The sequence below is a fragment of the Fulvia fulva genome, chromosome 1 (genome assembly GCF_020509005.1).
Source record: "Fulvia fulva chromosome 1, complete sequence".
Lineage (NCBI taxonomy): Eukaryota > Fungi > Ascomycota > Dothideomycetes > Mycosphaerellales > Mycosphaerellaceae > Fulvia > Fulvia fulva.
Genome location: NC_063012.1, coordinates 1700907 through 1721595, shown reverse-complemented (window position 1 = coordinate 1721595; position 20689 = coordinate 1700907). Strand labels below are relative to the sequence as shown.

At 54.8% G+C, this 20689-nt stretch overlaps 9 protein-coding genes across 9 annotated transcripts; 7 read left to right on the top strand and 2 right to left on the bottom strand.

Moving 5' to 3' along the window:
• Window positions 1-428: 428 nt before the first annotated feature.
• On the top strand, window positions 429-1484 carry CLAFUR5_00421 (Cystinosin; the record flags this gene model as incomplete). Its single annotated transcript, XM_047899569.1, has 3 exons — window positions 429-469; window positions 522-978; window positions 1116-1484. 3 exons carry the CDS (start codon window positions 429-431, stop codon window positions 1482-1484), a joined length of 867 nt encoding a protein of 288 aa, XP_047756277.1.
• Window positions 1485-3183: 1699 nt separating this feature from the next.
• CLAFUR5_00420 (uncharacterized protein) lies at window positions 3184-3609 on the top strand (the record flags this gene model as incomplete). Its single annotated transcript, XM_047899568.1, has 2 exons — window positions 3184-3405; window positions 3493-3609. 2 exons carry the CDS (start codon window positions 3184-3186, stop codon window positions 3607-3609), a joined length of 339 nt encoding a protein of 112 aa, XP_047756276.1.
• Window positions 3610-3736: 127 nt separating this feature from the next.
• On the top strand, window positions 3737-6395 carry CLAFUR5_00419 (Phototropin-1A; the record flags this gene model as incomplete). Its single annotated transcript, XM_047899567.1, has 4 exons — window positions 3737-4062; window positions 4117-4248; window positions 4318-5743; window positions 5796-6395. The coding sequence occupies 4 exons, from the start codon at window positions 3737-3739 to the stop codon at window positions 6393-6395; spliced, it is 2484 nt and encodes an 827-aa protein (XP_047757346.1).
• A 1139-nt stretch (window positions 6396-7534) lies between these two features.
• Window positions 7535-9812, top strand: CLAFUR5_00418 (uncharacterized protein; the record flags this gene model as incomplete). Its single annotated transcript, XM_047899566.1, has 2 exons — window positions 7535-7786; window positions 7836-9812. The coding sequence occupies 2 exons, from the start codon at window positions 7535-7537 to the stop codon at window positions 9810-9812; spliced, it is 2229 nt and encodes a 742-aa protein (XP_047757347.1).
• Window positions 9813-10525: 713 nt separating this feature from the next.
• On the top strand, window positions 10526-12827 carry CLAFUR5_00417 (Aspartate--tRNA ligase, mitochondrial; the record flags this gene model as incomplete). The annotated part of the gene is made up of 2 exons (XM_047899565.1): window positions 10526-10608; window positions 10871-12827. The coding sequence occupies 2 exons, from the start codon at window positions 10526-10528 to the stop codon at window positions 12825-12827; spliced, it is 2040 nt and encodes a 679-aa protein (XP_047757352.1).
• A 164-nt stretch (window positions 12828-12991) lies between these two features.
• On the bottom strand, window positions 12992-13633 carry CLAFUR5_00416 (uncharacterized protein; the record flags this gene model as incomplete). The annotated part of the gene is made up of 3 exons (XM_047899564.1): window positions 12992-13353; window positions 13410-13536; window positions 13598-13633. 3 exons carry the CDS (start codon window positions 13631-13633, stop codon window positions 12992-12994), a joined length of 525 nt encoding a protein of 174 aa, XP_047756727.1.
• A 479-nt stretch (window positions 13634-14112) lies between these two features.
• On the bottom strand, window positions 14113-15069 carry CLAFUR5_00415 (uncharacterized protein; the record flags this gene model as incomplete). The annotated part of the gene is made up of 2 exons (XM_047899563.1): window positions 14113-14819; window positions 14877-15069. The coding sequence occupies 2 exons, from the start codon at window positions 15067-15069 to the stop codon at window positions 14113-14115; spliced, it is 900 nt and encodes a 299-aa protein (XP_047757350.1).
• A 155-nt stretch (window positions 15070-15224) lies between these two features.
• CLAFUR5_00414 (Glutaminyl-peptide cyclotransferase) lies at window positions 15225-16451 on the top strand (the record flags this gene model as incomplete). The annotated part of the gene is made up of 1 exon (XM_047899562.1): window positions 15225-16451. One exon carries the CDS (start codon window positions 15225-15227, stop codon window positions 16449-16451), a length of 1227 nt encoding a protein of 408 aa, XP_047757351.1.
• A 331-nt stretch (window positions 16452-16782) lies between these two features.
• On the top strand, window positions 16783-19704 carry CLAFUR5_00413 (uncharacterized protein; the record flags this gene model as incomplete). The annotated part of the gene is made up of 1 exon (XM_047899561.1): window positions 16783-19704. The coding sequence occupies one exon, from the start codon at window positions 16783-16785 to the stop codon at window positions 19702-19704; it is 2922 nt and encodes a 973-aa protein (XP_047757393.1).
• Window positions 19705-20689: the final 985 nt, after the last annotated feature.

Below are 20689 nucleotides of genomic sequence, written 5' to 3'. Positions count from 1 at the left end.
GTCGCTGTTCTGCCGTGAGTCGTCGTCGTGTCGTGTCGTGTCGCTCGATCGTGTGGTATGTCTTGCACTCTGCTTTCACGCTGGCGATGTCTTCCCACGCGTTCCTTCCTAGCGACAGCACTCCGCGTGCCTGTCCTCCACGTCCTGAAGTTGAGGTGCTGGCCCGCTCTCGCCGGCCCGGTTCCGATTGGATTAAGGCACCACGAGACCGCGCTAACAATCTCGCGTGCTGCGGTCTGTTCGCGTGATAACGCGGCGGAAAGACATGACCAGAACGAATGCACCATATGTTGATCATGTGTTGTCTAGCCTGCAATCTCAACGCTTCCTTCAGACACTTCCAGCTGTACAGCAGCATCCCTCTTTGAAGTAAGAGCATGGCTCAGACTGCGCGATAAGCATCGTGCCTATCTTGCCCATCCACTGCAATGTTTTCAGATGCTAGGCACTTCGCCATTATCGCCTCTTGGTACTCGAATCCGTGCGTACTGACACGGCGCAAATGCTGATACATCCTACAGGTTGCTCGGCTGGCTGTACTTCTTGGCATGGACGACATCCTTCTTCCCTCAAGCGATGCTGAACATGAAAAGACGAACGACCCAAGGGCTCATGCCAGACTTTCCACTACTAAATGTCTTCGGCTTTGGATGCTACACCTTTAGCACAGCCGTCTTTCTTTTTTCGCAGTCTATTCACGATCAATATGCGGCTCGTCACCCAAGGTCACCAGAGCCCACGAACCGCATCAATGATTTGGCCTTTGGTGCTCTAGGCTTTACGATGAGCATCGTGACTTACTCACAGTTCTGGCCACGACTGTGGGGCTGGGAACAAATTCCAGGCGTTCAGAGACACGCCAGCAAGGTCACACTAGGTCTGATATCTGGTAGTGTTTCAGCACTTGCGATCGCTACACTTATTGTGTCTGTCAAGGGCCATCCGGCGGATGGCAGAGGGTGGGCGTGGATCGACGTGGTAAGTGTCCATGACCCTTGCCCGAAGTCGCGGACGATGAATTGCAGTCCTCGGCGTTTGTGTTCGAATCAAGACGACGCACGCAGTTCGACAAACAGCTGCTGCACGACCAAGAGAGCTATACTGACTGCATGCAGGTCTATTGCACGGAGTACATCAAGCTTGTGATGACGATATTCAAGTACATACCGCAGGTGACCTCGAACTTCCGGCGGAGATCTACTATTGGGTGGTCAATTGCTCAGCAGCTGCTTGATTTTACCGGAGGTGTTGGAAGCCTCCTTCAACTTGTCGTCGACAGCAGCTTGCAGAACGATTGGTCTGGCCTGACCGGAAACCCTCTCAAGTTCGGGCTCGCAAACATTTCCTTGGCCTTCGACGTAATCTTTATTCTGCAGCATTTTGTGCTGTTCGGACCGGTGGAAGAAGACGAACTCGACAAGCATATCGCGATTGCCGGCGATCGAGCAGGGCAAGAACCTTTATTGCCAGACCGGGAGAGTTAATGAGTGATAGCCAGGACCATCGTATTTTGCAAACACATCATTCGATAGCTTGCGAACGCGCGATAATGCCCCTGTCGTCGTTTGGAGGCAACCCCGAATTGAGCGGAGCTCTTGCAGCCTGGTGCTTGTCGCTTGGGCCCTGCGAAGTGCAGTTCCCACAGGCATGCGGATCGGTTATCGAGAATTGTAGCGACGAGTCTATGGGCAGACCCCATTTTCGACTACGGGCAGACCCAAGCTGATGTAATTAATCAAAGTCCATCAAACCACATCCCCACCCCCCAGCCCTCTGCTGCACCTGGGGCCTCCCAAGAGATCCTCCCTCCCTTCGGGGGGCCCCTCCTACCTTGGGTCCCTCCCAGGGTTTGCTTCGGCTACGAGAAACAGAGGGCTATTAGCCCTCGCCGGGCGGGCAGGTACAAAGTTGAGTCCTCAGAATTTGATTGATTACATAAGATTGGGTCTGCCCGTAGTCGAAAATGGGGTCTGCCCAAAGAATTTATGGAATTGTAGCCGTGGTCACCAGTACGACCAGGATTGCGGACTCGACAACCAACTATGTGATCGGTTGACAGTTGACACCTCGGGCCTGCGGTGCAGTCGCAGTCTGAATGCGGAATGCTAAACTGTAGACCGTGCAGCCCTTGTGATGAGAGGCTTATGCAAGCGAACCTCCGCCACCGCGAGCTAAAGCTGACCTTCACACGCATAAGGCACAGATCACTGCGCTGATTCAGGTACCCGGAGAGCTAGACCGATCTGCGATCTGTTTCCTGGGCTGTGCCTGCATCCGACTGTACTGTGCTACATATCATGCTCCTAGTCAGCAAAGGTCGCAATGGTGACACAACAACACATAGCAGCCTCTCACAAGTAGATGTCGAAGCTCCATCTCCGCACGCGATTTGTCGTCGTATGCCAGGCAAGGTTGCGCGTAGGTTGCGCCGTGTTAAGCGTCTGAACTGGTGCTCGAGCGCAAGATGGATCTGCTTCCGAAGCAGGGTTCACGAGCACAAGAGATCACCGATGCATCTCGCGGCCTTAGGTTCGGCACTTGCCATCATGAAGCTGAAACTCCAATGCAGGGAGACCACGACTGCAACCCTCCCCAAGAGCAGCAGCTTTGTATGTTGGCTATGTGGTATGGATGCGATCCAGTAAGTCCAGATGTCTCTGCAGTCGAAGCATTTACCCGCGATGCAGCGAGTCGTTGGACGATAATAAATACGCCCGTTGAAGCTGCAGCGTGCGAGAAACGGCGCAGCATCGAGTTAAGCCACTGAGCGTGCTCAAACCAAAAAGGTGAGAAGCCTCGGATCCTTCAGGCAGCATGCGGTACGCCATGCGGTTGGCTGGCGGTGTCATTGCATTTCCTAGACACGTTTGACGCGGGATAGTGCATGTTCGCGCAGAGTCTCTTCGTTGACTGCTCGGATGTGGGTTTGGCTCATGCATGCGAGATGCATGGCAGGTGCACTATGGCGCAGGATGGACTGCAGAGCCAGGGAGAGAGTTGTCGGCGTCGACGGTGCAACGAGGTGCAGTGCTGGTGGTATATACAGCGCTGCAGCAGCTCGCGCGCGAAACTTTCAGTCAGACTCGACACCTGCTGGTCGACAGACGCCTCTCCTCCCTCTTCGACCTCTCCCACCACCACGCTCCGCACCGCATGACCGCCGCCAAGCTGCCCCATGTCTGAATGCCGTCGCGCGCCTCAGTGTCGTCGCAGGTGCTCCCGCAGCCTTTGATTCTGGCTGCCAACTCAACGAACTCGATGTCGAGACAGAGCAGCGGCTCCTCGAAGCGCGACTCTGCCATTGGGATCGCGGTGTCAGGATTCGAAAGGGTCGTGCAACGAACATCCTTGAAACGCGGTTTGCGTCGCGAGTCTGACTCGGATATGGCTCCAGTGTATCGCCTGGTAAGTAGTGGCCATCCACTGTACTCCTGCCCACTATCACCCGCGCAAACGATATTACATGGCGATAATTGCCTATACCCTACACAGAGCGTGCACTCGAGCGCTGGCAACATATTACGCCGTCGGTTGGGACCGCCCGCCTGCGCTTGCCGTCACAGAGCTGCTTCGCAGCGTCATTACACCCAGACAGGCCATCGCGAATAGGCTTCCGCGCGATCAGCTCTGCCTGTACAGCTCGGCGTCCATCGCGCATCGCTTGTTCACGCATGAGACTGCATTTCTTCCCCTTGCTGGCTTTCATCCTCTTCATTAATCTTTACTCTGTAACTGCATGTCGATCAGCGCTACTGCACTTCCGCCAATGCGTGTAATGGGCAAAGAATTGCGCCTGAAGGCCTTCAGTTCGGCTTACGAGTATGGACGACAGTACCCTCACCAGTCCGCCAACGGACGTCGCGAGCTGCGTGCAATGGACAAGGAGAATGCCACCTCCTCGCCCCGAGCATCGCAGAATAGCGCACCGGGCAGCCGAGACCAGAGCCACAACCGCAGCAAGGTCAACAGCGTCTACACTGCTATTCACGTTCCCACTACACCCTCCCGCGATGCCATGAACGAGTATGAGAGCGAAGACTTCCAAAGGAAGTACAATGCACGGTGAGCAGTCACTTCTTCCAACGGCACGTTTCAGCGTACTAAGCTTGTTCACAGTCCGGACACAGAGGTGCCTCCAGACACACCCGACTTCTCTGGCATGGACGATGGCACTGGTCAGCCAGTCGTTGGGCCCGGAACTCCTGGAGAATACTCAAAACGTGGGATCCACATCCCTACCAGGACAAGGTATGGCTGCGCGTCATTTAAATAAGATTAGCGCCTATCGAGAAATCAACCAGGCTGATGAACTCTTAGCAGTACTGGCGGCAAGCAGCGCTTAGCTCCGCAACAAACTCACGATCCAATGCCGCCGTCGAGATCGAAGTCGCCCATACCACGAGACTCACACCAGTCAGACACTCCGCCGTCACCGGAGACAGCGGACGAGTACAACTATGAACCTGGCGCCAGGAGCAGTGCTGGATCAGTCTTTTCGCAGGAAACGTCTGCCACGTCAATCCATACTCTGCCACCTTTGCAAACCAAAGGTCCAGATAACAGTGACGCTCAATACCTGGAGCCTGTACTCGAAGACGACCCACGATCCTGGGACCTTGTCGGTCCCGCTTCGGACGATCACGCGACTGGCATGTATGCGCTCGAGCAACGATCTGAGCAACTATTCAGCGCTGAGCATTTGAGGACCATCTTCGAAGACCCGAAGTTGTTGTTGAAGTTCACTGGTTTCCTCAACTCGCACCGCCCCAAGAGTATTCCGATCCTGATCTACTATTTGGACGCCTTGAAGGCTCTGCGGGCGATTAACTATGCAAACGCGATTGCGGAAGCTCTAGAGCCCATCAAGGGTCAAGGATTCACTGACGAAGTTGCAAAACCAACCAACAACAACGTTCTGGAAGAGAAGGCAAACCGTGCGTTCGATGTCTTGGTGCAGGAGGATCTCCCGGCATACGTTGCGCATATTTGGATCCAGGTCGTCAGCGTTAGCATTCAGCGACGTATTACTGGCACTCTTGCTCCACATCTGCGAGAAGCTAGTGAGGGTCTTGCGGAGGTCTTCTGCCTGACTGATCCTAGCAGGACCGACAATCCCATCGTCTTTGCCTCCGAAGAATTCACTAGAACGACACAGTATGGCATGAACTACATCATTGGCCGAAATTGCCGTTTCTTGCAAGGTCCACGATCAAGCCCACACTCTGTTCGGCGTCTGGCGATTGCATGCACTCAGGGTAAAGAGCACACGGAAGTGTTTGTGAACTACCGGCGTGATGGCAGTCCGTTCATGAACCTCCTGATGACCGCGCCGCTCATGGACAGCCGTGGAAACATAAGATACTTCATCGGTGCCCAGGTTGATGTGTCTGGTTTAATCAAAGACTGCAGTGAAATGGAAGGGTTGATCAGACTACTCGAGAAAGAGCAGGAGGCACAGGACCAGACTGAAGAGGAAGCCGACGCGAGCCACAAAGATGAGTTCCAGGAGCTCAGTGAGATGTTCAACGGCGCAGAGCTGGACACCGTCCGCAAGTACGGCGGACGCATGCACAAGGAGTATGTGGACGACAGTGACCGGGAAAGTCTACACTCTGGACGACCGCGACTACTCCTCAAAGACCCTACCCAAGACATCATGGACAAGACGCACAGGTCCCTATCGGACGCTGCGTCGGGTGTGCAGGAGAAGATTAATGGGAAATTGGAGGGCGTCTATCAGCACGTGAGTACTCTCTTCCATGCTCTAAACATTCGGCTACTGACTATTTGCACAGTACTTGCTGATCCGACCGGCGCCATCTCTGCGCATCCTGTTCACTTCTCCTTCGCTTAGAGTTCCCGGTATACTCCAGTCGCCATTCTTGAACCGCATTGGCGGTAGTAGCCGCGTCCGTGCAGACCTGGGAGCTGCGCTAGCAGAAGGACGCGGTGTCACAGCTAAGATTAGGTGGCTTACCCGTCCGGACGAAGATGGTGAAGGCGAAGGCCGGCCACGCTGGATCCACTGCACACCCCTTCTAGGCCATTCTGGCGCTGTGGGCGTTTGGATGATTGTCCTTGTGGATGAGGAGGGATCTCTTCCAGGCACATCTTCTGGACGGCGCTTCAGGCAAGCGCCACCTGTCTCCAATAACATTGGAGGCAAAGAGTGGGACGCTTCGCACTCGAGAGAGCGCAAGAAGCTCAATGCATACGATGCTCAGAGCGAGAGGGGTGGCAGCAAGAATGCGGAATACTTCCACCGTCCAGTCAGTCGCGGCGCGCACAGTGCTGTTGGAAGCTCAATGCCTGCTAGAAGCCCTGGCCCGCATCGGCAGACGTCTCACGTCACCAGCGCCAATGCCAGCGAATTCTCCTTCAATCTCAAGGGCTAGTGGGGGAGGAGGAAATTTGCAAAGCACATATTGATGACAATTGTTCTTGCAACCATGAGCGTGGCGTTCAAGGCGTGTGGAGGAGGACTCTAGCAAACAGATACCCCAAGACCACAACGGAAATAGGATCGGTCTGTAAACTGCGCTGCTAAGGGTCACTCGACTGGGTTGGAAATCTGTGGTATTGTAATTTGTCAAGATAAGTCGTCGATTCTGGGGATGAGATGTAGCATTAGCTTGTATGCAGCCATTATTGATCAGTAGTCGACTCCTCTGGCCGCCGGCGCGTTCCTAACATCACCGATCAAGGCGAAGAATTTCTCGCAGAGCTGCCCGTAGCCGGAGCAAAGCATCAGACTCGCGTTCCTAACATCACCGATCGATGGAGGCGAGAAAGTCCTGGCAGTGCTGCCCCGTAGCTGGAGCAAAGGATTAGGCTCAGTGAAGCGAAGTCAGTAGCGCTTGCCAGAGATCTGATCGCGCGGGCAATACTTTGCAGATATTGGCTTGTTCCAGGAGCTGGCACAGCATTACTCTGGCAGAGCCCTCAGCATTACTCTGGCGCCCTATAACGCGCTACAGAAAGGGAAAGAGAGGGTGCGTGGAGATGCCGAAACTGCCGCACCAAGATGGAAGCCAGCTCTTCAGCATTGATGGCAGACTCGCCTCTTCTTCCCCAGGGCCGGGATCTCGAGTACCCAGCGAGTGGAAGTTGAGTGATGCATGCAGTGAACAGCATCGCTCACTGGGATGCTCATGCTCTCAGAGGATGGCCAGTACAGCTCTGTGATGGAGCAAAAGAATGGCCACACATGGCAGCACGAGAACTGTCACATGCTCTTGGCGATTGCGAGTACTAGTCACGCGCACGTACGCTGAAGATGCTTGTGATAAGAATGTTGCGATGGGACACTGCTCAATGTCCAGACTTCACAGCGAGTCGCTGCATTCACACTGATGTTTGCTGCGCTCTCAGTGAACGAAGAAGGCCCCTGACCTTTCTTTGCGTGACCAATCAGCGCTAGCGTAATTCTCTTGCGACTTCGACCATACTTCACCCGCCACAACAAACGACAGCACCACCCGACTCAAGCATGCACAACACTTGACATTGACTACGCCCAGAACGATCTCGCAACATGCCATCGATACCACCAAAGCACGCTTTTCGCGGAGGAACATCCGAGATGCCATCAGCGTCTGCAGCACGAGGTGTGCAGCTTCAGTATCCAGTAGGTCTCTCCAAATCCCTTTCCCCGGTGGCGGCGATGGAGGCGGTGGAGGACCTACCAGAGCACGCGCGAGGCGAGGCGGACATCAAGCAGTGTCTGAGGATGTCTGCAATTACGATATACACGCACGAGAAGCTGTCCGAGTATTTCCACACGAGAGTAAGTCCACCAGAATCCGCGCTATGTGCGCTACGACTGACTCCATTAGGCGCAAAGTGACGATTGCATGCTACCTTTGTTGCTGTGCTTGCTGCACGGCCGCGATGTATCAGATCCGAGGCACGCCCTGCGGATGACAGGCTTTGACAAAGCTCACCAACTACCTTTCGCCTCATGGGACAGCTTATATCTCGTACTGGTTGCAGAGATACGCATTGTATACCACGATGTCCTACGAGAGCTTGCCACCGAGTCCGGCGGAAACAACAAGCTGATGCTCCATCACTTTGGCATAGACGGAACCGAAGACAATGCCCCCCTCCCACTGATGGACTTCGCCACTCAGCTGGAGGATATCTGGAGCCTACTCATGTCTGCGGCTCTACTGGGTCCATTAGAGCATGCGGTGCGGAAACAAAGGCTAAATCAGCAATACCTTGACCACACTCATGACGAAAACTTCAACGCAAATTTTGAGCAGTGGTGGAACAATCAGGTTCCCAAGCAGCAAGTGGAGGTTCTCAACAAATTCAAAGGCATACTCGATCCCATATCTCTATCTCCGACAGCCATCTTCGATTTCGTTCGTGAGAACCACGTCCCGTCATTGCGCCAAGCTTGCGCACAGCACAGGAACAACAGGGGCACGCTATCGACACAGCCTCCGCCTGTGCGTCGTGCAGACCAGGACCATGAGACGGACTACTTCGGACAGTATGCCTCAGAGGACGAACCGCAATGCTTCTGTGACGAGCAGTGTGCCTGCAGCATAGTCTGTCAGTTCGCGGTGCAGCGATGTTCTTGTAAAGCTGCGCCCGGTCAGTCCAGCGTCTCTCCGCCACCTCGACGCTATTACGAAGATACAGTGTATCAGGCCGACGCTGGTACTCCATCACCACAGCATCGGAATTTCGAGACCGTGTCAAGCAACATGGCGCAAATGCAAATTGCAGCGCAGCAATCACCTGGACATTTTCAGCCGGTGCAACCAGTCCACACAGCACAGATCGAGCGTCCCGAGAGGCCGGGAAAGAATCGACAGCGCTCCAACACAGCAAGGAGCGACTTGGCTTACGTTCCAGACGTTGTGCCTCCACCACCAGTGGCGCCCTTCAAGAAAGATGCATATCCACTGGCGTTCTACGGGCGCAACTCTGGTCAGAGATACCCCAACTTCAGCCAGCCATCTCCAGGATGCACCCCCGACAGCACCAAGTTCAATGGGTTGCCACCAAAGCCCTTAGCGTCACCGTTGGCGGCCGTCATGAGTTCAGCCCTTGATGCTGGTCCTACGGAAGAATCGAGGTCCCTTGCGCCGTCTGACAGCATTATCGATGACAAGACTTCACCTCTCAACGCTCGCAACATTATTCGCCGTATCGTCCCAGCAGCGGCCAGCACCTCCTACACGCAAAGCTTTCCAGTCCCAGCACACGGCAGCCACCGTGGCCCCGAAAATGAATTCAGCGACTGGGACACCTCTCATATCAAGACGCCGGTACTGGCGCCACTAGGACAACATCCCGGCACCGCAGACAGAGCCGGCACCTTGCGCCATTCCGTGGACGCACCATCACCCGTGCTTCGAGCGAAGAGCAGCATCCAAGACCAAGTTGCTCAAAGCGAGGCGGTGCTACCACCAGAAGCACTCCCTCTACCGGACTTCATTGCTCCTAGACCAGCCATGCAGCAGCGCTACGTCTCAGCTGGCGGTGATGCGAAATTGAAAGATCGGCCAGTAATTGCCGACTTCACGCTTCCTCCAGCTGTCGAGCCGGGAATGACTTTCAAAAAGGAAGATTTGGAAACCCGCCTGTCTCAAATGTCGCCTCCCCGACGCGACAGCGGGCTTGCCTCAGGACGACCAAGTCATGAGAACGTCATAAGTCCAGCAAGCAGTCGTGTCTCTCGTGACCTTAGTGGCGCTGCACAGAACGAGAGTCGCCACCGCACCAGTAGCAGCGTCAGCGCGAGGATCAAGCGTATCTTTTCCAGGCATGGTAGCGCATCCGAGGGATCAGGTTGAGAGATTAGTCGGATCACGACGCTGGTAGTGCAGCAGCTTGGATAGAGACAATGTGGACTAGGATACGGGACGATGTGGCGTGGTTGGGAAGGGCAAGCGCTTTTAAGGAAATGACATGGTGTCTACAAGAGGTCAGCGGAGTAAATAGGCGTACTCTGCACAGCAGGCAGCATAGTTGCGAGACTAGACCTAGCTCGCGCTCAAAATGTCAAAGGGTTGTCACACTATTGTTACAGTCAAGACGGCATGGTGGTGGCCGTCTCAACTTGTTGATAATGTAGTCTTCCAATATCCCGCATCAACGTTGGAAGGCCTGAGATTAAAGTGACTCGAGCTTCCCATGCTGTGTACTTTAAGCGGTGCAAGGTGACGGGACCAAAAATGGAAAGAAAAAAGTTGAGTCGAGATAGCCACCAATTTGATACGTCAAAACTATCTGGCAAAATACGATGGTCTTGTATGCGACCCTTTAATAACCCTCGTTCCAGTCAAAAGTGGATCAGAGATGCCGTCTTCGCGTCCGTTTGGTAACAAGGAGTGTGTGCCGAACGCAGAGATCATGCTGCTCCCAGTAACCACCCTCGCCCTTGAGCCCGGTGAAGGGAGAGCTTGAGCAGTGTCCTGGGAGTCAGTTCATCTGATACACGCTAGGCTTTCATCATCTGTTCGCAGTGTCAGTGTCAATTCCGCGCGGTGGGAAGCAATGTACGTACATGATTTTGACTAGGAGGGTCATTGAAGAAGAGGAAGAAGGACTGAAGCTCGCGAACGAAGATTTTGAGTGTTGCTGCGGAAGGCGGGTTGAGCCGCGAAGCCGTCTCTAGCGCGATTATGCACAGACAGCACCCAGGTCATCGGTCAACCACGCTTTGCTTTGACTTCCAACAAAGATGCATCAATTTGGGACGGTGCATCGAATGCTTCATGCTGTTACGTGGTCGTTGTCAGACTGCGTCTAAACAGCTTCTGTCGAGATGGCAAGTCTTGCAGAGATGCGTTGCCAGAGCACGCGTCAACGAAGCTCAATGGCCCGCAGCCTCTCGAGCAGGTGACGCGAGAAGACATTATGCGGGCTCATCAACAACTGCCGACCATTCGACTACCCTGGACGCTCTTAAGCAGACGATCGATTTCCCTAAGGCCACATGCGACTTCCAGGCGCTCTCACAAAATGGCGACAGCTTGACCAACCAGCAAATCGTCCTGCATGGCTACGTTGGAGCTCGCAGAGATGCATCGAAAACGCTCACATTCGCTGAGCTACACGACATGCGGCTGTCGTCTACAGTCCAGCTGGTCTCGGCGATGTCAAGTACTGTAGATGGCAGCAATAACCCTCATGCACTTCTACGCAATCTCGAAGAACACACTCCTGTGGCAGTCTCAGGCACTGTGGTATCTCGCAAGGCACCGAAGCCATCGAAAGCTGGGAACGACTCAATGATCGACCAAGGCCGCGTCACGAATGTTGAGATCAAAGTTGAGAAGATCACTCCGCTCAATGCTTTCCCCAAGGACATCATCATGGCCAAGGAAACAGTCTTTCCGCCAGAGCAGCGACATTTGCAGATCCGGAATGATCCTAGCATACGCGAAGCCCTCTTCTTCCGCAGCAAAGCAGCGCGAATAGTGCGAGACGAACTCTGCGGCAACCACAGCTTTGCAGAGATCGAGACGCCATTGCTTTTCAAATCAACGCCCGAAGGTGCAAGAGAGTTTCTTGTACCGACACGGGCTCCTGGGTTGGCATACGCTCTGCCTCAAAGCCCTCAGCAGTACAAGCAGATTCTCATGGCAAGTGGCATGCCACGATACATGCAGATTGCAAAATGCTTCCGCGATGAAGACTTGCGAGCTGATAGACAGCCAGAGTTCACGCAAGTCGATCTTGAGATGGCGTTTGCATCTGGTGAAGATGTGATGCTTGTTGTGGAGGCAGTCATCAAGCGTCTGTGGCGCGAGCTGGTGGATGGCTTTGACACGGCAGATTTCAACGACACCAGCAAGCTGAGTTTCCCCACTCTAACTTACGAAGAAGCAATGTCAAGATATGGCTCGGACAAGCCAGACTTGCGCTATGGCTCAGAGATCCGCCGGATCGAGTACATGCTACCCCAAGACCTAATCCTCAAGATCGGACCACTCACCGACCCAATCGTCGAAGTCATGAAGATCCCCATCGCAACAGAACCACACGAAAGCAGAAAATTCCTCAACACTTTCATGGACTCTCCAGAAGCCCAGCCCTTCCTCCAAAACCTCGAAGGTCAACCCGGCATCTTCATCTTCGACACCCGCAAGCCCCTCGGCGGAATGCAAGTCCTCGGCTTCGAAGCCGCCGAACAACTCGAAGAAATGCTCGAGCTAGAAGAAGGCGACCTGGTCATCTACCAAGCCCGCGCGAACGAACCCTTCCACGGCGGCTCAACACCCATCGGCAATCTCCGCCTGGCTCTCCACAAAGCAGCCATCAAGCAAAACCTCCTCCCCGCGCCCAAGGGCTTCGCGTTCACCTGGATAACCGACTTCCCCCTCTTCTCACCCATCGAAGACGATACTCCCGGCCAAGGCGGCGCCGCCGGCATCTCATCGACCCACCACCCCTTCACCTCCCCCGCCACCCCTGCCGACATTGACCTCCTCCTTCACGCGCCCTTACGCGTAAAAGCAGCGCACTACGACCTCGTCGTCAACGGCGTCGAGCTCGGCGGCGGGAGCAGAAGAATCCATAATGCTGCCATGCAGGAGTTCATCATGCGGGATATTCTGAAAATGAGTGCCGAGCGTGTCAATGATTTTGCGCATTTATTGGAAGTCTTGCGGGCGGGGTGTCCGCCGCATGCGGGGCTTGCGTTGGGGTTTGATAGGCTTGTGGCGGTTATGTTGGGGAGGGAGTCGGTTAGGGATGTGATTGCGTTTCCTAAGAGTGGGAGGGGAGAGGATGTGTTGGTGGGGAGTCCGACGAGGATGACGGAGGGGCAGATGGGGGTGTATCATTTGAAGGTGAGGGAATAGAATGTGGTGAAAGGGACGTCGTGGCCTTGCATATAGCTTGGGAACGTATAGAATGTACATCATGATCCCATACCAACGAGACTTCCAAACCTACCTCATACCCAACATCACATCCACATCTCATCTCATCATACCATCCCCCCACCTCTCACCAACCCCATCTCCTACGCCCTCTTCTTTCCCCCCAAACTAAAAGCCCCACTATCCCTCAACCCCCACTGCAACGCAGCAACTCCCAACACAGTAAAGAACACATTCCCCCACACTCCAATCTCCATAGCCACAGTATTATGACTCTCCCGACTCCAATGCGGATACGCGCCTACACCCGTCGCAACGTGATGCAAGATCGTAATAACAACAATCGCGCGCGCATACGGTTTCTTCGACTTCGGCGGGGCGTCGTTTACGAGGGTGGAGCCGACGTACTGGGATGGGAGGGCGACGGCGTCGGCGATGGCGAGGAGGGTCGCGGCTAGGGCGAGCAGGGAGAAGGCGTCGGTGCGAGTTGTGTAGAGTTCGAGGTCTGGGGTTTGTTAGTATGCATGCCATAAGCAGGTTTGGACAGCTAGGAGATCTGACCGTTGGGTGTTGGAAGTCCGTCGATTGGTGGTCTGAACCAGCCGCAGACTGTTGCTGGGTCGATGACTCGGACCATACCACGTAGGAAGTACCAGAAGGCAGTGCCGAAGACATAGGCGTGGTATGGCTTTGATTGTGCATAAGCTTCAGGTACAGCCGTGCGGTGGGAGCTCTTGGTGGTGACTTACATTGGCCAGTTCGCCGATTGCTTGTGTTAGCGACATGGTGCTTGCTGGGACGAGTTCTGGATGGTATGCTACAGCTTCAGGAGGGTGGTGAGAGGATGATTGAGAGCGTAGAGTGTATTGACCGCTCGAGAAAGGTGCTGGAGCTCGCGTGCGAGGTTGAGTTCAGTGTTCTGAGCATTGGGGTACGTCACAGTGCCGAGCGTTCATGCATGCACTATGCTGGAAAGGGTCGGCCTCCACAGCTCGTCCTTCAAGGGTGTTGGCACAGCCTCTTGGCTTCGTTACGCGTCGAACAAAGAGATGCGTGGCATGTTCGTGGCTGCGTGTCGGCTCCAGGTGGCTCATCAAGCAGTCGCATCAGCGACATGTACCCCGAGCGATGCACATGTGCAGTGGAAGCTCGCATCGAATGCAGTGAGGCTCCTCTGCAATGCAGTTGTATCCTATGCGAGGCCCTCCCGTTGCTACTCTTGCTGCAGACACAATCTTGCCCAGACCACCCTTGGCGATTGACCTCAAGGCTTGTTCTTGGACTTGATCCGACGAACAGGTGGCAGAGGCTCCAGCTTTGTCAGTGGTTTGGCTGACTTGGAGACCATCCTACGTGTCCGTACGTTCCCGGGTGTGATATTGTGTTCTGGTATCTGTTCCCACATCTTCTCCCATAGCCCTGGTGCCGAGCTCCTGTCCTTCTTCTGATCTCTTTGCACGTAGTACCTGCCGAGCAACCTTCGTATCAGTTGAGCGAAGAAAGTGCCCTCCCTTTCGTTTCCCTGGGTAGTAACTGGAGTGTTCTCCAAATTCGAAAGCCCTCCCTTCCAGCTGGGTCGGTGCCTCGTCAGGTCTGCAAACACCACATCGGTCTGGGTCGGCCACGGGATCAGCTTCATCGACTCAAGTCGGAGTATGGTTCGGGGCGGAAGGTTGTTGGCGAACTTTAGGAGGCCTTCTCTGGAGCGGCGAGCGTGTGGTGGGAGCTGCACTCTGATGGACATGACGGATGGACCACTTGTGAAGATGACGGCTACCATGGGCACTGCTGAAGCGACGATGCAGGCAGGGATCAAGCAGTTGGAGTGATGGGGCGAGAAGGCGATGGCAGGAGCGTAGATGATGGCGCCCACGCCAAAGACGACGAGGGTGCAGACGCGAGTGAAGCCGACGCACAGGGTGGCCGCAGAGCTGAGACGGTAGACATTGAGCCATTCGGGGTACTTGAAGACTGGGTCATGGTTAGCACACAGGTAGATTCGGAATATGTACATGCATGACTGCCTACCTTCAGCTGGCGTTTTGCCTACACTGCTTTGGCTGCGACCCAGCTGCCCAGTACGAGTGATGGGCGATCCAGGACGCCTGCCAACGTGTGGATATCCATTTCGGATAGCACAGCTGAGCCTGGCAGGACTGCGCACGGCAGTCCATGAGGTGGGCGGATGGCAGAGCGCGCGCTGACGCAGAACGCGCAGCATTGCTGTCTTCACATGCTGCTGATGAACTTGCAAGTGTTGAAACAGGAAGACCCGTGGTCGCAACGCCGAGACATGCTGCAGCCCGCACAGTCCATGTAGTAGTAGACATACAGTACACCCCTACCATGACACTGCGAAGATAACGGCACACGACCATGAAGCTCCTCAGCCAACTGCTGCTGCTGCCGCCGCCGCTGCTGCTGCTGCCGCCGCCAGCAGTCCTCCGCGAAACGTGCATCGGTGTGCACGCCTACTCGACTCTCTCCGACGACACGCTGCGTGCACTGCCCACGCCCGGCCACGACTTCGACATCAACACGGGCAAACTGCTCGCGCCGATCCTGCGCACCCGTGTCCCCGGCACAGAAGGCTCCCGCGCCGTTCTGCAGCACTTTGCCGACTTCTTCAACGACAATCTGCCCGAATGGAAGCTCTCCTTCCAGAACTCGTCCTCGACCACGCCCACCAGCAATGGCGACCAAGTGCCCTTTGTCAATCTGATCGCGAACCGAGATCCGCCTTGGACGAAAGGTGATGGGGACGTGGGGAGGCTGTCGCTGGTTGCTCACTACGACAGCAAGCTGACTCCGGAGGGCTTCATTGGAGCCACCGATTCCGCTGCGCCGTGTGCTATGCTCCTGCATGCCGCAAGATCCATCGATGCTGCCTTGACGGCAAAGTGGAACGCCATGTCCGCCGCGGGGAACACGGATGATGATCTAGAGGGACACCAGGGCGTGCAGATCCTCCTGTTGGACGGCGAGGAGGCCTTCCACACGTGGACACACACTGACTCGCTCTATGGCGCGAGGAGTCTGGCAGCAGAGTGGGAGACGACCATGTTTGGTTATGGAGGAGGTGTGTTCGAGTCCCCGTTGAGGACCATTGAGCTGTTCGTTCTTCTGGACCTGCTCGGCTCGAAAGATCCCAAGGTTCCTTCATACTTCAAGACAACGCATTGGGCGTATCAGAAGATGGCAGAAGCAGAGACGCGCCTCAGGGCAGCAGGCATGTTCAAAAGCTCTCCAAACCACCCCAGCAAGCGGGCGGAAGAGCGGGCGAAGGAGCCAATGTTTCTTCACGAAGGCGGGAAGAAAGATACAGACCGATGGTCGGGAGGCTACGTCGAAGATGACCATGTCCCATTCATGGCTCGTGGTGTTGAGATCTTGCACATCATCACTGCGCCATTTCCGACCGTATGGCATACCATCCAAGACGATGGCGAACATTTAGACTTGGATACGGTGGAAGATTGGGCCATGCTCACGCTTGCCTTTGTCGCCGAGTGGTTGGAGCTTGAAGGCTACTTCGACGATGTGCAGCCTGCAGTACGGCGGAGCGTGGGCAGGGACGAGCATGCTGGCAGAGACGAATTGTGAGTAAACAAATGTCGCCCTTGAATATACGATGCGTCAGAAGATCTGTTCACTGATGCATATACGATAGACTTGATACCCCAGGCTTAGGATAGTCCTCAATACCAACTTGATGCGAATCCAACGAATCGTCCCTTTGTCCCCAAATCCATAAACAATGCCATCCCCAGGACTGATGTGCCCATACAGTTACGTCCGCATCCGGCGACTCAGCACAAAGACACCTTCCACTCTTTGACATTGTATCATTAGTACGGACATCGCAGCTCATCCCTCAATCGTTCGCAGCTCCTCTCGCGCGGAAAATCGAACAACACATCTGATACTCACCAAGATGGCGCCCAGTCCACCTCCAGCTCCTAAACCTTACCGCTTCACGCACGGAAACCACAGAAGTGCCTCGCTTTCTCCCACTGTTGGTGTCGCCAACCGTCGAGGCCTTGGTCCGGGAGGACAGCCCAGGCAGAGTGCCGTGAGGAGACCGCGGCCGGCTGTGCATACAGATGGAAGTGGTCGTGAACGAAGTATGTCCACGCCGCGGCGGAGGAGATCGTTTAGTACCGGTGCTACTCCAGAGCCGGTTGGCGAGCAGGATTCTGAAGGAGGAGGTGATGAGAACGGCAACGACGACGATTATGACGAGGGTGGTGTTGACGGCGAGCAGCCCACTGGGTCAACTCCTGCGATCCAGCCACCTCTTGGCAATTCTGTAGACAACCCAATCCTGATCTCACCAAATGGGTATGATTCAAGCAGTTTCGACGACGACGACGACGACGACGACGACGAGCTGCCCGAAGACAGTGGGGAGGACCTCGAGCTAGATGAGGCACAGCAGCGACCTTCTCGGGCTTGGGAGCGTCGACTATCAGACTCGCCACTCACGAGCTTGGAGAAGGCAATTGCAGAGCCTGCCACGCCGCCCGTACTCGGTGTTCGGAATCCAGGGCGAGAACCTTCAAGGTCTCGCACCAGCAGCGCAAGACGCAGTGGCAGTGGTAGTCGTAGATCTGAGCGCAACTCGCCACGTATACCGGGTCCATCAGCCAGCAACCCTCAAAGCGGAGGCGATGATGATCGCCAAGAAGAAGAAGAAGGAGGAGGCGACGATCTATATGATGCAACGCCCAAATCAAAAAGTTTGAAGTCAGAGTACTATATGCCCATCTCAAGAAGTCCGAAATCGGCCTACTATACGCCCAACTCAAGAGGTCCGAATTCAGACGACTATCCTCTAGTTGATACACCACTTTTCTCGCGTCAAGCGGGTGAACAGCTTAACAGAGAGCTGCAGCAGAGTATCGAACAGGAGCCTGGCCCACGGCCAAGACCGGGATTGGGAAACGCATTTTTTGGACTTGGACTTGGTCGGCTGTTTTCTGGGGCTGGCAAGTCTACTGAGCAAGCTCGTGATCGTCCCGGTCATGGTCCTTCACGATCAGGCATTGAACAGCAACGTGGCCAAGACCGCCAGCAGAGACAAAACACCGATGACCTCCCGGATTATGAAGATGATTCTGCGCAATATGAGGAGCATCCGGCTGTCAAGAAGCTTGATGATTGTGAGAAGGACAGAGCTGACCTTCAAGAGGCGCTCGACCAGGCTCTGAAGGACGCCAACGAGTTTGAAGAGCAGAAGTGTGATCTACAATGGCAACTTGGAGAAATGACGAAAGAGCGTGACGACCTACAAGCTGAGAACGATGCACTGCGCGCAGCCAGCGACACCGACTCTCCTGAGATCGTGGCTGGAGAATCTCCAGACGACGTTTTCGAGAAGCCAGACGATGCGTCTCCTGCTGCTGGCGACGACGACGACGCCCTCAAGGAGTGCAAACGCGCCAAGAAACGTTTGCGGCGCCAGATTGCCGCGTGGAAAGACATTGCTAAGCGGGCTGAGGGCGAGAATCGACGCCTGCAAGACGAGTATGCTGACCAGGCGGCGCGGTACAGAGAGCTGCAGGATAAGCTGGATGAACAGGTTGAGCAGAATGTAGAGTGGCAGACGAAGCTAGCTGCTGTGGGCGGAGAGTATGATCTGTCGGAAGCGGAGAAGAATAATTTGCGGACTGAAGTGGCGACGTTGGAGCAGCGGAATGGACAGCTGGAGCAGAGGATTGAGGAGCTTGAGCAAGAGGTTCGCGAGCTGAGAGAGCGACCTAATATTGGATTGATCACTGAAGATGAGTGCGACAAAAGACGCAAGGAGGAAGTTGATAGCCTAAAAGCACGAATTGCAGAGCTGGAAGCGCACCTCGCCAATACCGAGGGAGAGCTTGAGACGTCGGAGTTTGCCGGAGAGGCCATGGAAGAGCTGCGTGACGAACTGGATGATAAGTTGCGAGAGCAGCGGGCTTGGACCGAAGAGTTGCAGGAAAGGAATGCATTTCTTGAAAGGGAGGTCATAAAGCTGAGAGAGCGAACCGATGAAAAGTTGATTACTGAAGATGAATGCGACGAAAGACGCCGGGAAGAAGTTGATAGCCTAAATGCGCGAATTGCAGAGCTGGAAACGCGACTCTTCGAAGCTGTGGATGAGCTCGACACGACGGAGCGTGACGAACTGGATGGTAAGTTGCGAGCCCTTCAACAGCGATATGATGGCATCGAGAAGCGACTCGAGGATTGCCAAGAGCATCGCAAAGGCACCGATCAACACGAAGAACAGCTGAGGCAGGAGTTCATCGACAGGGAGACGGAACTTGCGTCTACTATCGATGGCCTGCAGGCCCAGCTGAGAGATGCTAATGCGAGACTCAATAATGCCGAAGGTACATCGTCTCCCTCGAGGAAGAGGAAGCGTAATTCCTCGAGCAGTCGGTCAGATGAAGACGTGCGTACAGAGCTCGAGGCACAGGTTCAGAATCTTCGAGATGTGAATGCGGAGCTCGATGCTCAGGTGGAGCAGTTTAAGGCGGATTTGGAAGATTGTCGCAAGCACAGGAGAGACGTGGAGGATGGTCAGACCCCAGCTGGCGAAGGGAACGATGAGGAGGATGAGGAGGAGGATGAAGAGGATGAGGCGGATGAGGCGGAAGCAGAGCCTCCTGTACCCAGTGAATCTAATCGTGGTCGTGGTCGTGGAGGCGGGACAGGTGGTAGGGGCGGTAGAGGTGGACGAGGACGAGGCAGAGGAGGACGAAAGACAGGGTCGAAACCTGCATCCAAGGCTGCTGCATCGAAAGCTCCCCGAAAGTCTACGCCGAAGCCTCCGCCGGCGAAATCAACGCATACCATGGAGATGAGGAAACGGTAAATTGGAGCGCAGTAGTAACGTCTTTTTTATCAGTGTAGCATTTCTCGTTCGTAATAGGTATACATGATGTTTTCCGCATCCGGTCACTGATTGAACAATGCCTTTATGTGCTCAAAGCTCTCGACTGTCAGCGCGCACAGCAACTACATCACCCTCACAAACACAGCATTTTCCAGCATCAACCATGTCCCCGACCCCAACCCACACACCAGAACTTCAGGCCCTCCTTCAAGACGAAAGAGCCTCCCGCATCGAACTCCAATGGCTACGAAAAGAAGCCTCCTCAACCCGCGCCTCTCGCGCCGCTGAAATTAGAGACTTGCGAAGGAGGCTCAATGCATCCCTTGCACAAGCCAGTAGAGTTCCTGATCTCCGACAACGCATCAGAGACCTCAAGCAAAAATATCGCATCATGAAGGTCTTGGCTAAACTGAGATCAAGAGTCTTCGCCGAAGCCATGAGGCTGCGGAAGGAGCTTGATGGGAGTAGGAGGGTGAACTGCCGGCTGAGGAGGGAGATTGAGACGCTGCAAAGGTCTCGGCGGTCGGTCAAAACGGAGCGTGAGAGCAGGCGTTCTGTTAATGGTGCGAGGATTGGATCCACGATGATGAGGGGGGCTGGGGTGGTCAAGGTACATTCGAAGAGGGCAGAGGGCGCCAGGGGATGTGGGAGGAGGGCTTTGGGTCTTCATATTGATCCTATGGAGGTTGCGAGGGCGAGGGATGCTATGGAGAAGCAGAATGGAGGCGGTGATGCGACCTTTGTGCTAGGTATTGGACTGAGCTACAATGACACTTTCATTGATGGGAGCTTTTACTTCTATAGCGACGTTTTGTCGCATAATGGTACGATCTGTGGATGTTCGGTTTGCTTCGATGATTGTACCTGCAGTTGACAGTCACGCGGCTCTGTTTCCGTTGCAAGCAATGCTGCACAACTTTGTAGTCCATCTTCGGCCAGCAGACATTGTACTGTAATATTTCTC